The following is a 14,827-nucleotide window of genomic DNA, read 5'->3' as shown; positions in this document are numbered from 1 at the left end:
ATCGAATCCACTTTAACCCCTCACTGTTTGCAAACTCGCTGGTTCCCATATACATAAAGGTTGAAACCCCCTCCACTACCACACACCCTATAGCGAGTTTAAAGTACTACATCACCAGCATATATGAAATCATCTTCATTGCTAAGCTTTTATTATTCTGGTGTGCACAGCTGACTGGCTGCTCCTCTATTAGCAGCTGTTCTTCGCAGCTAGGAGTGAAAGCAGAAGTAAGACTTTACATTGGTAACTTCCTTTAGTCCCTGAGATACGCCTGCTTAGTTTAATTATTCTTTCAAATGGGACTTTCACAGAGTCCAGCTGTACAGCAATCACTTCCTTTTTCATCGCACATAGAGAATGAAAACCCTACCAGTGTGCTTTCTTTTTTTTCAGTCTCTCCACATAAGACAGAGAGAAGACAACCGCAGGATCGAATAGTTCGTTCAGCTGCAGCACAAAACACCAACTTTAGTTTCGGTTGCAGGCACGCTTTGAGACTACAGGGAAACGGGTACCAACTAAAAGGTAAGTTGTGAGAAAATGTTTCTTTAGTGTAGTTTTAAGATTCCTGTTCTCACACTGGGATGTCTTTTTTCATAGATGGCACACGACAAAGCCTTGTTTTGTTTGACTTTGGTGTTGTCTGTGGTCTTGACCTCACCTCCGAAAACCCTCGACTCAATACAACAACTCCAGGACAGCGGGTTTGGTCAGCCGCCTCCTCGCCATGGCCTTAAGCTGCTGGTGTGGTACGTTCAGAACTGCTTGGACAACAACATGAGGGCTCTGTGTGATCCCTACCGGGGAGAATATGGGTTTCACTTGTTTCAGAACAAAGGGCCAGTTCTTCCTGTGATAAAAGACAGACAGCAGTGGAGCTATTACACCATTGGAAACCTCCACTATCCTGGCGCAGAGAAGCTGCCGTATGAAGTCAGAAGATACTACAACCGCAGCAATCCTAAAAGTAACATGGACAGAGTTTTGGTGAAATATAACAAGAACAACAAACGAATCGACGAGCTTTATGCATCCGCGCATTATGAGCCAAAAGAGACGTACAGGATTGGGCCCAATCTTCTTGCATCTCTTCGAAAGAAAATCGCCTTCGTTAGCACAGACGTGTAGGAGACCTCTGATCCTAAATCAGTACAGTATGTAACAGCTTTGAGAATTTTGTGAATCTAAAAAATACAGGTGAAGTCACAATCTTTGCTTTTATGCTAGTTTCTTTGAAATAAAGTAGCCACAAGTTTTCACTTTGAGGCTTCAGTGTAAACTATCAGCTTTTGTGTAACCTGCATCTTATGCCTGCTTGTAGGGAAAAAAAGTAATCAATAAAATGTGTTACAAATGTGGCTCCCAAAGTGGTTTTCCAACTTTTTTACATAGCATGCCCTACTTCAGACAACCAAAAACATTCATTCAACTTAGTGTCCATCCACATTTTTTCTTCTTGTAGTGTTATTAGCAGGTCTAAAAGGGTGTGGAATCACTGTCAAAGCCTCACTACATTCTTCATTTCCAGTTAATACTTGTACAGGTGCTGTTATTGTGTATATATTTATTTATATTTCTTCATACATTCTTATATAGTTCTATATTGTGTATTTTGTTGCACAGTTATTTTATTTTCAACTTTAATTTATATATTTTATCTTATTCTTTCCCAGTTAAATTTACCCTTCATTCTAATTTGTGTTGTACAGTTATTTCATTTTTAACCTTAATTTATATTTTATTCCTTCCTAGTTAAACTTACCCTTTTAAATTTTTCATATTTATGTCCTATCTTATTCATAGCCTTTTCCTTTTTTGTTTTCTTTAGGTCACGAGCAGTTGTCCAAGCATTACACTACATATCGTACTGTGTATGACTGTGTACGTGACAAATAAAAATAAAATTTGAATTTGAAATTTGAACCGGGCAAATGGCACTGGCATGGGTAAAAAAAAACAACTGACTCAACAAGTTTATCCTCACTAATTCGATTGTATTTTGTTTCTTTTATGTTGCACTGTCAGTTTAGATAATAAAATACTAAACTCTCAGTCAGATTTTAACATCTTTTGAAAGAAACTAAAATCTAGCTGTGTAGAAAAAAAGATTCAAACGTTTCACATTTTGACAATCATGCTGTAGGATGCCTATCAACTGGAGCATGTTTCAGAAAAAATAAGACATGCCTTCAAGAACGTGTGAACTAGTGAAAAATATATATGTATTTAGTATCTTTTTGGTGGGAGGTAGTTAAGAGTGCCTGCTGACGTAAATGTGTTAAACAGCTGATGAAAATTGGGGGTTGAAAATTCCTTTATTATATGATTAGAAAGGCAGTGATCCATGATCAGACAAACCTGTTTAAATTCACTGAGGTTTTTCTAAAGCATTATGCTAAGATTGAATCTGACACATGGATGCACAAGCACCCTGACCTATCGCCCTCTTCCCAGACTGAGAGCAGCTTTAACTAGTCCTTCAGACTGTAGACAGAGGTATAAGTTGACAGACAGCACTATTCACCAGGCTCTTCTCAGGGTCTCTATTGCTTAACTGAATCTCCCCAATCCATGACCTTATTACAAAGTACTGATAGAGAGGGTATATGCATGACAGTGTTGCTGCTGTATAAAGCCTGTAAAGAAAAAATCTGAACTTAACTATGTTGCCACTGCAAATAAAGATCCTGGGTAGAGACAGATGTTCATGATAAATTACTATTAATTCTCAAAAGTCCATTTTATCCAAGACTGTCCTGTGAAAATGTCTTTTTAAATTCATATTTACATATAAACATATCGCCATTACAAACTGATAAACTTTGAATCTCATTTGTAATTTGTACATATGTAGGATCTTTACTTTACAATATGAAGCACCTTCAGGCGTCTGTTGTGATTTGGCGCTATATAAATAAAACTGAATTGAACTGCATTAAAGAAAAGCATGCTGTTGCACCTCTTGCAAAAAAAGAATAAGAAACCACAGCCCTGATGAATGGGGACAAGTAAATGAATATTTTCCCACATGAGGTAAAATGTGCAGAAAACCTCAGATAACATAATATATAAAAACCAAGGAGACCACACCTATGATTTTTCAAGAACCGCAAATCAATTCATATCAAGCACATTTGAATTTTTATTTAAGTTCATGTGTCATATGAACTGTAGCATTATCTGACACACCTCCTCCTGTTGACCTAAAGGCTCTGGATCTGTGGCTCTCTATTCGCTGTGTACCTTTTGTACCAGAAAATCATAGAAGGTGTGTATGCAATACACTCATTGTATATATTTAATACAAGTTGCATAATTATTGCAATACTGAAAACTGTAGATACCACGTTGGCCTACTTTATGACCCTGCAAAAAGTTCTCCACCACTAAAGTCTCAGAGTATAGTCCTGTCAGTCAGTCTGATCATCATCATAATCCGATTTGCCATCACTGGAATTGATCGTCACATTTTTGTGATGTCACAGCGTAGCAACTCAGGGAAAAAATGCACATGGGAAAAGTTTTCAGTCACTTTTACAGTCATTTGTGCCATAAAGCCAAACTCTGCTGTTCAGTTTGTGGTTAACACTCTGTTTGCCATTAAAAACCAGGATTTTTTCCTAAACTCAATCATAACTGCAAGCTGAAAGCTGACAATGACAAGAGCACGCACAAGTCCAATAATAATAATAATAATAATAATAATAATAACTGTTTTCACATGGGACACAAAGCCTTGTTTGAGAAAGTCCTGTGCTTGATCCTTTCATCCAGCACAGCCTCATCATTATGCAGACTTTAATACGATCTTGTGTGAACAGCATTAACTTGGCGATATCAGTGATTACTGGAAAAAACAAAAAGATCTGGAATACTGACAAAAACATTAACATAAAGTATTGGGCATTGTTTAGAGTTCCCAAGGTAATCTGACCTGCATGGTGAAAATATAAACACCATAAAGAACGCATAGCTGCACGGCAAATTGCTACTACTAAAAGAATACTCAATAAACTCAAAATTGCATGTCTTGTATATCAAACAATTGCGATAAAGAGCAAAAATCTACAACTTTTCCTTGGATCAGGATATATATATATATTTATATATATTCTGATCTAAAAGCCCCCCAAATGATAATCTTTAGATTATAAAGTATTATTAATCAAGACAGAAAAAAAGTAAAGTCTGTATAAAACAGTGACACTTGAAGTGCTCTCTAATCACACCCACTGAATAACTCTGTCACGCAGCTGCTGGATTCTCTTTCAGCTTTAATTAAACTCTCACTTTTGCGCTGAGAACCAGTGAAAAGATTTCAACAGTTCAAAGTACTGATTTAAACAAAAGCAACTTTATAACATCACAAAAATGGACTCAGTATCAAACGAGCCTGTTGCTTTAAAAAAAACCCACTACTTTTGTGGTGCAAGCACAGTTGCTTATTATGTGAGGCGGAGGGTTTTTGTGTTATAGCCTTTCATTGTATTGCTGAGTTACCGTAGTGCTACTGTCTCATATATCTCTCCATATCTATTTTGATTGATTCTTCTGTGTTAGAAATGCCTGTACTCGCTCCTCGAGTGTCAACTCAGATCAGCATACTGTGCTGCATATGATTGAAAGGCTCCAGCCTTAAAATCAAAACAACATTTGAAAGCAACAAGCAGATTTAAAGCGCTGTGAAACAAAATACCAAAGCTCAAAATCTGCAGGTACTGTAATACTTGCACTGTCTTTTGTTCTTTGGAAGCTGTGCTTAATATTATTTTTTTTAATAAAAGCCAAACTCTTTTTTTAATGTTTACTTGAGGAGTTTTGAAATAAATGATCCATTAATTTATTTTCTTTAATAACCTTTATTGAAGTCAAATCGGTCCATGAAAAGCTGCGTTTTTATGACTGATGTAATTAAAGTAGACATAAGTGACAATGATGCCCATCACAAGTTAGTCACTGACTAATGTGTTCTGGACTTCCTGCTGAATTGACCTGATGGCAAGCTAACACAAGCTAAAAGCTAAAGGTTTGCCAAGCTTAAAGCTTACCAGATTTCATAAGTAGGCTAAGCATAAAAATAACAGATATATCATATAACTGTTACTCATGTTGAGAAATTAACTGTTATGTTTCTAATGGAGTAAAATGTAACATGCAATTGCTGCTTTATGTCGTAATTAGCAGAAGTGGACAAGCAGTTGGAGAACTCTTGTTTGTACCAGTCAAAAGTTCAAGATAAACTACAAGCAAACAGAGAAGAATTGCTTCAATAAAATAAAAGACAACGACAACAAAATTCTTTTAGCTGCTCACTTTAGGCGTTGCAGCAGATCATCTGCCTCCATCTCACCCCATCGTTAGTACTCTCTTCTGTCACACCAGCCCTCTGCATGTGCTCCTTCACTACATCCATGAATCTTCCCTGAGGTCTTCCTCTTTTCCTCTTGTGTTGCAGCTCCATCTTAAAGATCCGGTCTCCAGTATATCCACTGTCCCTCCTTTGCACATGTCCAAAATCTCTGCCGTGCCTCTGTAACTTTGCTCGACCTGAGCAGTCTGATGTACTAACTTATAATCGAATCCATTCTGTTCTCTCCCAATGAAAATCTTAGCATCTTCACCTCAGCATGCTGTTTTTTGTCTTTTGTTTTCTATTTTAAAGGCTTACAGTGTGAGTTACAACTACAAACAGAGGACGAGCATGTCAGTCAGTCATCCAGGTCATGGTAGTCTTAAGAGCTTGACAAAAGGTAAATAGACTTCTATAACATGTTTGAAGATCCAAGAAACTTCTTCAGTTCTACAACCAAAAGGTGGCGAGTCCTTGGTATCATAACATGCATGAGATGACCTCAATAGGTCACATGATTAGGTGGCGCACGCTCACAGAGTGGTTTCACACAAAATCTCTGGTGGTAATCTCCCACGCCTATTTTACGCCTTGGCTCATGTGGTGACACACGTGATTAATAGTGGATCAACAACCACCTCCTCCCTGGGACAATCCCAAGCAGGGCTTAAATACCTGGGACTCTCCACCTTTTGGTTTTGAAACTGAAGAAGATTCTTGGATGAGAGGTGAAATGTCTTTAAACAACTCAAAGCAATCCAGTTTCCTTCGGTCAAGTTAGCTACTAAACGTGGTGGTCTACACGAAAACTTCCAAATGGAACTAGTGACACAAACACAAAACTAGGCACACGAATGCTGGATTTATATCATGGGGGGGTCAGAAAGCGGACTCCAAAGCAATGCTAAGATAGAATATTGGGGGGAAAAAAACAACTTATATTTATTTTTAAGCTGCTTTTGCAGCATTTGGGACATATGTTTAACAGCCTTAGGGCTGCGGTTTTGTAGCACCAGGAAGCAGCTGAGTAATAACAGCTTGTATTTTACACTTGTAAAGCCTGAGCGTATTTTTACGCCTCAAGTTCATTTTGGGCATATTGCACAAGTAACTACAGGAACTAGGCCCTCGGCTCCGACTGCTCTGCTAATGTGGCTCAGACTCTACATTGTGTGTATGCACAGCGTGAGAAACACAGAGACTCACACTGCAGCAGCCCTACCACATACAGAGTCAGCTATTATAATTACTGTAATTATCTCAATGTTACAAGTTCACACTCATTTACAGGTCACTGTAACTAAAAATACATAATGGCTACTACAAGTCCAAGAAAGAGACAGAATACATGTCCACCCAAAAACATATCCTGTCATAACTGTGGTGTACAACAGAGCTTCTGGTTGCAGTTCAGACTCTGAGTCTTCTTGGTGCTGAAGCATCCACAGGATCTGCGTGGCTCACTGCTGCTGGCAGCCTCCAGCAGACAAACAGAGAAACAGCAATGGAGGGAGGGAGGGATGGGGGGTGGGGGGGGGGGGGGGGGCATGAAGGATAAACAAAAACAAACACAGACATCAAGAGCCACTGAAGCAGTGTGTGAGAGCCACGTGAGGCAGTCCACCCTATGGAGAAAACAGCAGCTGGTGTGTACACTAACAGCCCTACAGGGGCTGTGGCCTCCACAGCCTCAACTATGGAAAAGCAGAAAAAGGAGAGATGGGAGGGCGATGGAAGGGGGATGCTAGGGGCTAAATGGGGTGAGCAGTTAAGCCTTGTTGGTTACAGTATTGGCAGCAAACGAAATGATAGAAACGAGTGGAGGGGGGTGGAGGGATTTTTACTGTCCATCTTAAAAAGGAAATATATTGGGACTGATGAGTTTTTAAACGATAACGCATCTAGGAGTTACCACAGGGTTTTATATAGTATAAGGTTGGAAGAAAATTAACTCCTAGGTGGTTACAATTATGACTGTATTTTGCTGGTTATAGGCTCCAATTTAACCACAATTTAATAAAAAGTGACACCAAGTTCACTGCTAATGTTTCGATATGTAATAACTATTAAAAAGAGGGTTAAACAGTCCAAAAAAAGAGGCTTTTTTGATCATTGCATAGATTTTAAATGTGAGGCATATATTCTGATGACCTAAAAAAAAAAAGCAGAAAGTGCTTCAACAATAATGTGCTTTCTGAAAATTTGAACTCATGTGCACTTCTGTCCTATTGCGCACGTCTAAACGGGATTCTTCTGCTGTCTCAGGTTCTCATTTTTACTAAAAGGCAAAAATCGCAAAAACAGCACCAGACGATGTTTTCCACAGCAGCGGTAAGTGGAAAGCATGTCCTGAAAGTTCATCCGCAAAGCATGTAAGAAAAACAAGCGCTTCATAACATCTGCTCTGCTTTCATTTATGTCTTTTTTTTTTCAGCTCTATTTATGGATAAGGACAAAACAAATACCTCAAAGTAAAATCAAACGGTAAAGCTTCAAAACATGCAATTTTATCAACATTTCGGAATTTTTCATATCACCTACAAGAGCATTGTGTGTGTGAGGGTGTTTGTGGGCTTCTGGCACGCCCCACTCCCCGCTCTCGTCCACCACTGTCCTTTATCTTCTTTATCTCTCTGTATTTCCCTCTCTCTCTCTCCATTTCAATATTGAAGAGAGTTTTATTAAGGGCTAGACTCGGATGTGCCGAGGCGCTCTTAGTAATTTTCCTACAAAGTGCTTTAATCCATCACACGGCCAACATGTGGCCTTTGCAGCCATACATCATCTAAGCCCACAGAGAGAGAGCGACAGACACACAGAGAGAGAGAGAGAGAGAGAGAGAGAGAGAGAGAGGGAGAGAGAGAGAGAGAGAGAGAGAGAGAGAGAGAGCAAGCGAGGAGGTGGTAACATAATTTCAGCCCCCTCCTTCTTCAACTTCTTCTTCTTCTTCTGCTTCTTTTTCTTCTTCTCTGCGCTCGTCTCCCTCCAGAGTTTCCCAGCTGGGATGGAAAGCACATCTTCTCCACATATTCCTCATACAAGTCCTCTCTCCATTTACAAATCAGAGTGAGGTATGTGTGAAGATGGAGCGAGGGGAGGGGCTGGGTGGTAAGCAAGGGGAGAGAGAGAGAGGATGAGAGAGAGAGAAAATGAAAGAGATGGAGATAGGCGAGAGTGAATGAGTGTGTGAGGCTGAGAGAGAGAAAGAGAGAGATAAGGAAAATGGAGAAAAGCTTACTGGAATGAATGAAATTGGGGGACAAAAGCGGGTGATAGGAAGTCAGTGTGTGTGTGTGTGTGTGTGTGTGTGCTCTGTATGAACAAGGTGTGCGCGCTGTACTTGGATGAGGAAATAGAAATAGGCGGAGAAGGAGTGGAGATGAGTGGTGGGGGGCTGCGTTTCCCAGCATGCAGCTGGTGCTGAGTTGCCCTCTGTGTTGCCCCCGGCCAACACCTGCTTCCATTTCGCTTCCTCCACCCTCTTCACGCTGAGGAGCAGCGATGAACTCCGGGCCCCCTGACTAATGGAATGGGCCCTTGCTCACAACCATTAGAGGATTGGTGTCCCTTTCGGTGCCCCCGAGTGCCCTACGGTACAGAAAAGGGAGAGGAAGGGGCGAGGTAGAAGATGGTGGCAGGTCTGCCTTTTTTTTTTTTCCCTTTTGGCCCAACACACACACACACACACACACACACCTGGTCATAATATAACAGCCTAGAGTAATCCAGCCAGAGTAAGGCTTGACATAGCTTAGCATCTGACTGAGGCTATTTCTGAGAGGATATTAGAAAATTCTGAATTGGGTGCAGCACTGCGAGGTTTCGGAGAGGGAGCTCTCTGAATGTGTACGACAGCGGCCCCGGCTGATCGCGAAGCGTTTGTGTGATTTCATTTAGCCGGTAAATCCAGTGCTCTACCTCAATTACATCTGCTTTACTCAGATGGAAAACACACCTCTGTGTACAGAGGCAGGGGAGGGAGGGGGGGGTGGGGAGAGGAGAGAGGAGGGGAGGGTGGAAGCAGGGAGCGGATTGGGGGATTGAATCTCTCGATGAGCTGATAGCACGTCCAAAGACAGCGAGCCAAGCTGTGCAGCGGTAATGTTATGCTAATGATATGGTAATGATATGGTAATCTGCCGGCAGTATTCCACCTCACTGGAGAGAAGGGGAATCTGGGAGGCCTTTTACCATTGGTTGGAGACCGGGGACTTCCTGAAGTCAGAGTTCAAGACAAAACCCTTTCTCACACACACACACACAGACACACCACATTAACATGGGACAGGCACTTAATTGTCGAAGCAGTGATCTCAGCTAAAATAAAAGCAATGCAAAACATAGAGCTAATCTGGCTTTAATCGGATTTGCAAACTCTTAAGTAAGCAAGAAATAATACCTGTAAACAATGCAGTATCATGAAGACTGGGTTGGCTGCATTGTGAGTAAGCCTGCGAGCTTTATCAGCGTGTAATATCAAGTCGCTGCGACGCTGTTTTGTGTCGACATAAAGCGAAACAGAAAATCATCTATTTTAGATCGTGATCAGGGTCTCTTTTTTTCTGTGCCTGTGTGTGTGTGTGTGTGTGTGTGTGTGTGTGTGTGTGTGTGTGTGTGTGTGTGTAACTCTGCACCTGTGATGGCTGCCATTACCTGTCTACACAGAGCAGCTCTTTCTCTCGGCTTTGTAATGAGTGGGTTACACCACCGCCGCCTTGGTTGGAGCGAAAAGACTCACCATTGTGTGACAGGAGTCTCTGAATGCGCGTCGTTTATTATATTTTGCTACATTTCACTGCATCTCATCTAATTGGGAATGAGCTGATTTGCCATTTAATTTCAAGCATTGTTGACAAACTATAGCCCATCTTTAAAGCCTCCCAAATGAGCAAATGCGTAAGGCATTATATAAATGTGAATGGATCGACTCTATCACTTAGACACGCTTAAGAATCGCAAAAAGTGACAGGAAATGCTTAGGTATGTCTGCTAAAAAGAAAAAAAGAGGGACACCTGCAAAAAGCAACTGCAATGGATGATGGTAAATCTGTCCGTGTGGCATAAAGACATCATCTCGGGTATTTTGCTTTTGTTTTTCTTTGTATTTTACAGTTGCAAAATGGATATGTCAAGTCTGCACAATGGAGACATGCGATGACATTTTCCTGGATGCTGTACACTAAATCAAAGGGACCAACAATATGTTGAGTGCCAGCATGGAGACATTTGATTCCCATTCCACTCATGCAGTATTACTGCTGGAATGCCAGCAGACATCACAATCCTCCCAAGCTGGCACTGGGCTTGTCACACTTTTTATTCCACGTCAGTGTTTTCAAAAAAATTAAATAACATGTATATATATATATCTCACAGGAAAATGTGAAGCCCCTGCTTCTTCTTGATACACTTTATTTGCAGCACAGAATGCGCAAATCACTGGTGACACAATTAAAATAGGTTTGACTTAACAAAGGCGATTTAGTGTCAGTGACATTTAGCATCAGCCTCTGGCGACAGACAGGTAAAAGAAGCCAGTCAGCAGATTGGACCTGAGGGGATGGGGAAAGTGGGGGTTGTAGAAGGCTCTTGTCTGGGTTTTGGTGTTGCTGGGATGGACGACTTATTAACACAGAAACACACAATTAGTGTAAATCCTTGACAACAGACTGCCACTGTAGGCTTACACCAGGGCATCAAAGCTCCAGCACCCCTTAATTTGAATGACCAGACTATGGGTGCTGAACTCAACGACACATATAGAAAATATGTTTTGTTTTTTTTCCTCACTGAACTGTGCATATGCACAAATACAATAAGTTTATGTAAATAGATTAAAAAATTAGTGCATCATTAGTGTCTAAAAGAGGAGAAAACAATGCAGGAAAAAACAAGAGGTGTTTGTGGGTATACATGAGGGACAATGAGAGAGGGAGAGAGAGAGACAGGCAGAGAGAAAGACAGAGACGGGGGTGGACTGTCCAATACACTCCTGATAAAGGTCAAAGAGATGTTTTATTCATGATCCAGGCGGCAGCAGCAGAGGCAGCAGGGCCAAGGTTGAAATGAGCTCGCGTCCATGTTCCCTGGAGCCAGTGCTGCAAACAGCCTCACACCAGGCCAGCGGACACTCCAACTGACTGCTATCAATAATGCCAAAATGCGCACACACACACACACACCCTACCCTTATCCCTTATCAATAACTTCAAATCACAAAAAATAAGAAAAATGGAGTCTTAAGTAAGACTAATATTTTGGTCTGATTTCTATAATTATATATCGAACAGTAACAGTTGTAAATATTCTAGATCTAAAAATTCACGATTTCAGTATTTTTTTCATTATTTACAATGAAACTGTCAATATGCTGTTAAATGCATGTAATATATAATATATTACGATTTTTACAGTGAACCACTTCAACTATGTGTTTATAACATTTTTTTTGGATTAGTCAGACTTTACATTTGAAAAGCACAAGTTAAACAAAATCCCTTTTAAAATCCTGAATATAACAGCGCACAGCAGGAATGGGAGTCGATTCATAAAAGTTCTTACCTTTTAAATTTCTCTCCGCTGAGAATCTTTCATGAAACATTCACAGTGAAGAGAATCAGACGAGGTTCATTTCGAAATCTCTTACACCCTTGAACCCCCTCTTTGAACTCGCTCCAAACAAAAAAGGCAAAACCTCTGTACTGCACCTAACCGAGACCAGCTCCGAGCCCTTGTTTTTTTTTAATATTTATTTATTTCATTTTTTATTTCAGTGTAGCTGGGAACTTTTTGATGGAGCTGACACAGTCTGAGACTCAATAACTAAAGTAACCTTTAAAGCACAGATGTGTCTTAATCAGAAAGATTGTAGCATCACAGATTAAAACTTGTGAAAATGGTTAAAGACCCAATAATTTCTAAAGACTTAAACACTGAGCCTATTCACATACTGAGTAGGGAAGTGGGGGTTTCAGGGGAAAGAGAGGCGTTTGTGCCTGTTTGGGAGCATAGATGTGTCTTTTTATACGTGTGTGTGTGTGTTACACTGTGCGGCCAGCCCACTCCAAGCATCTTTGATCAGATATGAAATATTCACAAATGCTGCTATAATTTGATGAAAGTCAGATATCCCTCAAATAGGAAATAGAAGTCAGCTCGTTGGCAGCTCTTAAATAAAACAAAATAAAAGAAATCTTAGAATCCAGATTTAAAAAATGTAAATTGCAGGCCCTGAGGTTGGAGTAACAAAGAGATTTTAAACATGCACTGACCCGTTGTACGAACTCCAGTCCATGCTGCTCAGCCAGAGCTTTGGCAGCTCTGGTGCCTCCGTCCATTTGCACTGCATAGAAGATGAGGCAGTTGGTCCCACGGTGCCCCTCTGTGGTCACTAGGTTCCTCTGCAGCAGGCAGCCCAGCACCAGCACAAACGCAGTGAACATGGAGCCTTTAACGAGAATATCTGTGAGAATTAGATCCATATTTTCTTTTTTCCCAAAAAAAAAAAAAAAAAAAAAAAAAAAAAAAAAAAATAGAAACTCTTGGAAATTATGCATGTTTTAGTGCACTGTGTAGGGATCAGCCCAGAGTGCTACATTACATAATGTTTTAAGCAGACACCTTGCCTGAAGTCTTCAATGTCAGTCAAACCTACAAAATAATCAGATTGTATTTGTGTATCGGTTTTGGTGTCATTTTGAAAGCACAAATGACAGAGTACATTTTTGGCAAGCCCACTAATTATTTGATCAAAAAGTTGTTTCCGCCCTTTAATGTCAGGCATCATTTTTCTCTTTCAAAATGCCACCTAAGGTTATTTCGCATACCCGTGCTCTTCACTGGATCTTTGTAATATCTAAAATCTGCAATTATATACATGCAACAAAACAAACCCAAACACCTACTTTTTTCTTTTCTTTTCCTTTCTTTTTTTTACATATTATCATAACACTTCATATACCATCTAACTACACAAATGAGTTGACACAGTTTAGGATTCTGCATCTCAGTACAGAGTATTGAACATTGGCAATTGTGAAACAATTTGCCCACAGCCACCTCCTCTGTACTTCTGCGTGAATTCCACCGAGGCTGCCACCTACAGCATGTGAACCACCCACCTGTAGCCACACAGAGTGAAACGTCCAGGAGTTATCTTTCACCCTGTGCGATGAAAGCTAGAACTCTGGCATCGGGGGCCCCAAGCGAGACAACACACTCTCTCCAGTTCCCAACCCACACGTTTAATCTCCTGGCCTTGATGCAAATGCTTCTGAGAGCAGAAAACACTGCAGTGCCCTCATTGCGTGAACTAACTTCCCTCTTTAAGCAAAACAGGAACTTTATCAGTCTGTCTTTATGCTCGTACTTTTCCTGTGAACAATGATGGAACAAAAAAAAAAGTTGCCACGTTGCTCTTGAACAGCATCTACTGCAAGACTAAAACAGCCGATGTACTGCTGGACGAATGCCGCGTTGAAGAATATTAATTGCTTAAACTCCCTGTCCTTTCACCACATTACACAATCAACATTTACTGTTGATCTGCCAAGTAGGCCATTTTTCAGTTTTATACATTAGCTTACATTAAATGCAATTAGAAACGCAATCAGGCAAAGTGCTGTTTCCAGCGCGTATGTCTGCTGCCCGTGCAAAGAGCTCCTAAACTCTAAAAGGTTGCTTCTAAATACAGCTGCTCCTATTATACAAGCGACTAGTTGAGTAAGGAGGAATCATTTTAAGCCACGCGTTATGCAAACAATGCTTAAAAATAGTGCACGCAAGACATAGAACAAAATATATCGGACTTTTTGGAAGCCTGATGAACAAAACAAGCGGTTCTTTTAAATCCCTTCTTGAGAATCGTGATGGGAATTCTTAACAATGATTTGTTTTATGCGCAAAAACAATAATCCAACATTATCACTTGCAGTGCCGGTATCTAATAGTGTTAATGTGCAGCATCTGTGGTTGAAAAAAATCTTTCTACTTCTTCATCAATTCTTTCAGCCTCTTTACTTTGAGAAATGCACCCGCTAAGATGCAGCAAAACTCTGAACCAGACGATTAAGACATCTCCGTCTATGAGTGATTCTGTTTGTGTGTTTATCTGACTCCTCGTCAAAGTGCCTCCTCCTGCAGCGTTTTTCGCCCCCACCCCAAACAACAAACAATGCAGCTGACCACTGTTTAAAGTCTGCAGCATCATTCAGCTCCTATCTCCCGAGCCACTGATTGAAATCGATAACCTCACTTGGGGCTCGAGCCCCAGTCAATCCCACTGAGGTGCGGGGCCGGGAGCGAACACCCCACCCAACGAGTAACCAGCCCTGGACAGAGACAAAGTAGACAGGGGGAGAGGGAGGAGGGAAAAAAAGAGGGCTCATGTGAGACTGGAGTACAGGGGAGCCACATTGAACAGTGTCAGGGCCTCGGGGCCTACTGGGACGCTGATAAAGTACCTGGACATTTTTATAG

At 40.8% G+C, this 14,827-nt stretch overlaps 1 protein-coding gene across 1 annotated transcript; it reads left to right on the top strand.

The window, feature by feature from the left end:
- Positions 1–600: 600 nt before the first annotated feature.
- On the top strand, positions 601–1,128 carry LOC146622373 (uncharacterized). The gene has a single exon (XM_085365086.1). It carries the CDS (start codon positions 601–603, stop codon positions 1,126–1,128), a length of 528 nt encoding a protein of 175 aa, XP_085221212.1.
- The last annotated feature ends 13,699 nt before the right edge of the window (positions 1,129–14,827 follow it).

Source organism: Diplotaxodon limnothrissa, linkage group LG11, assembly GCF_057381915.1.
Source record: "Diplotaxodon limnothrissa isolate DT_005_m linkage group LG11, D_limnothrissa_male_GT1.1, whole genome shotgun sequence".
In the NCBI taxonomy this organism is placed as follows: domain Eukaryota; kingdom Metazoa; phylum Chordata; class Actinopteri; order Cichliformes; family Cichlidae; genus Diplotaxodon; species Diplotaxodon limnothrissa.
The sequence above is the reverse complement of the archived record's forward strand: the minus strand, read 5'-3'. Positions and strand labels throughout refer to the sequence as shown.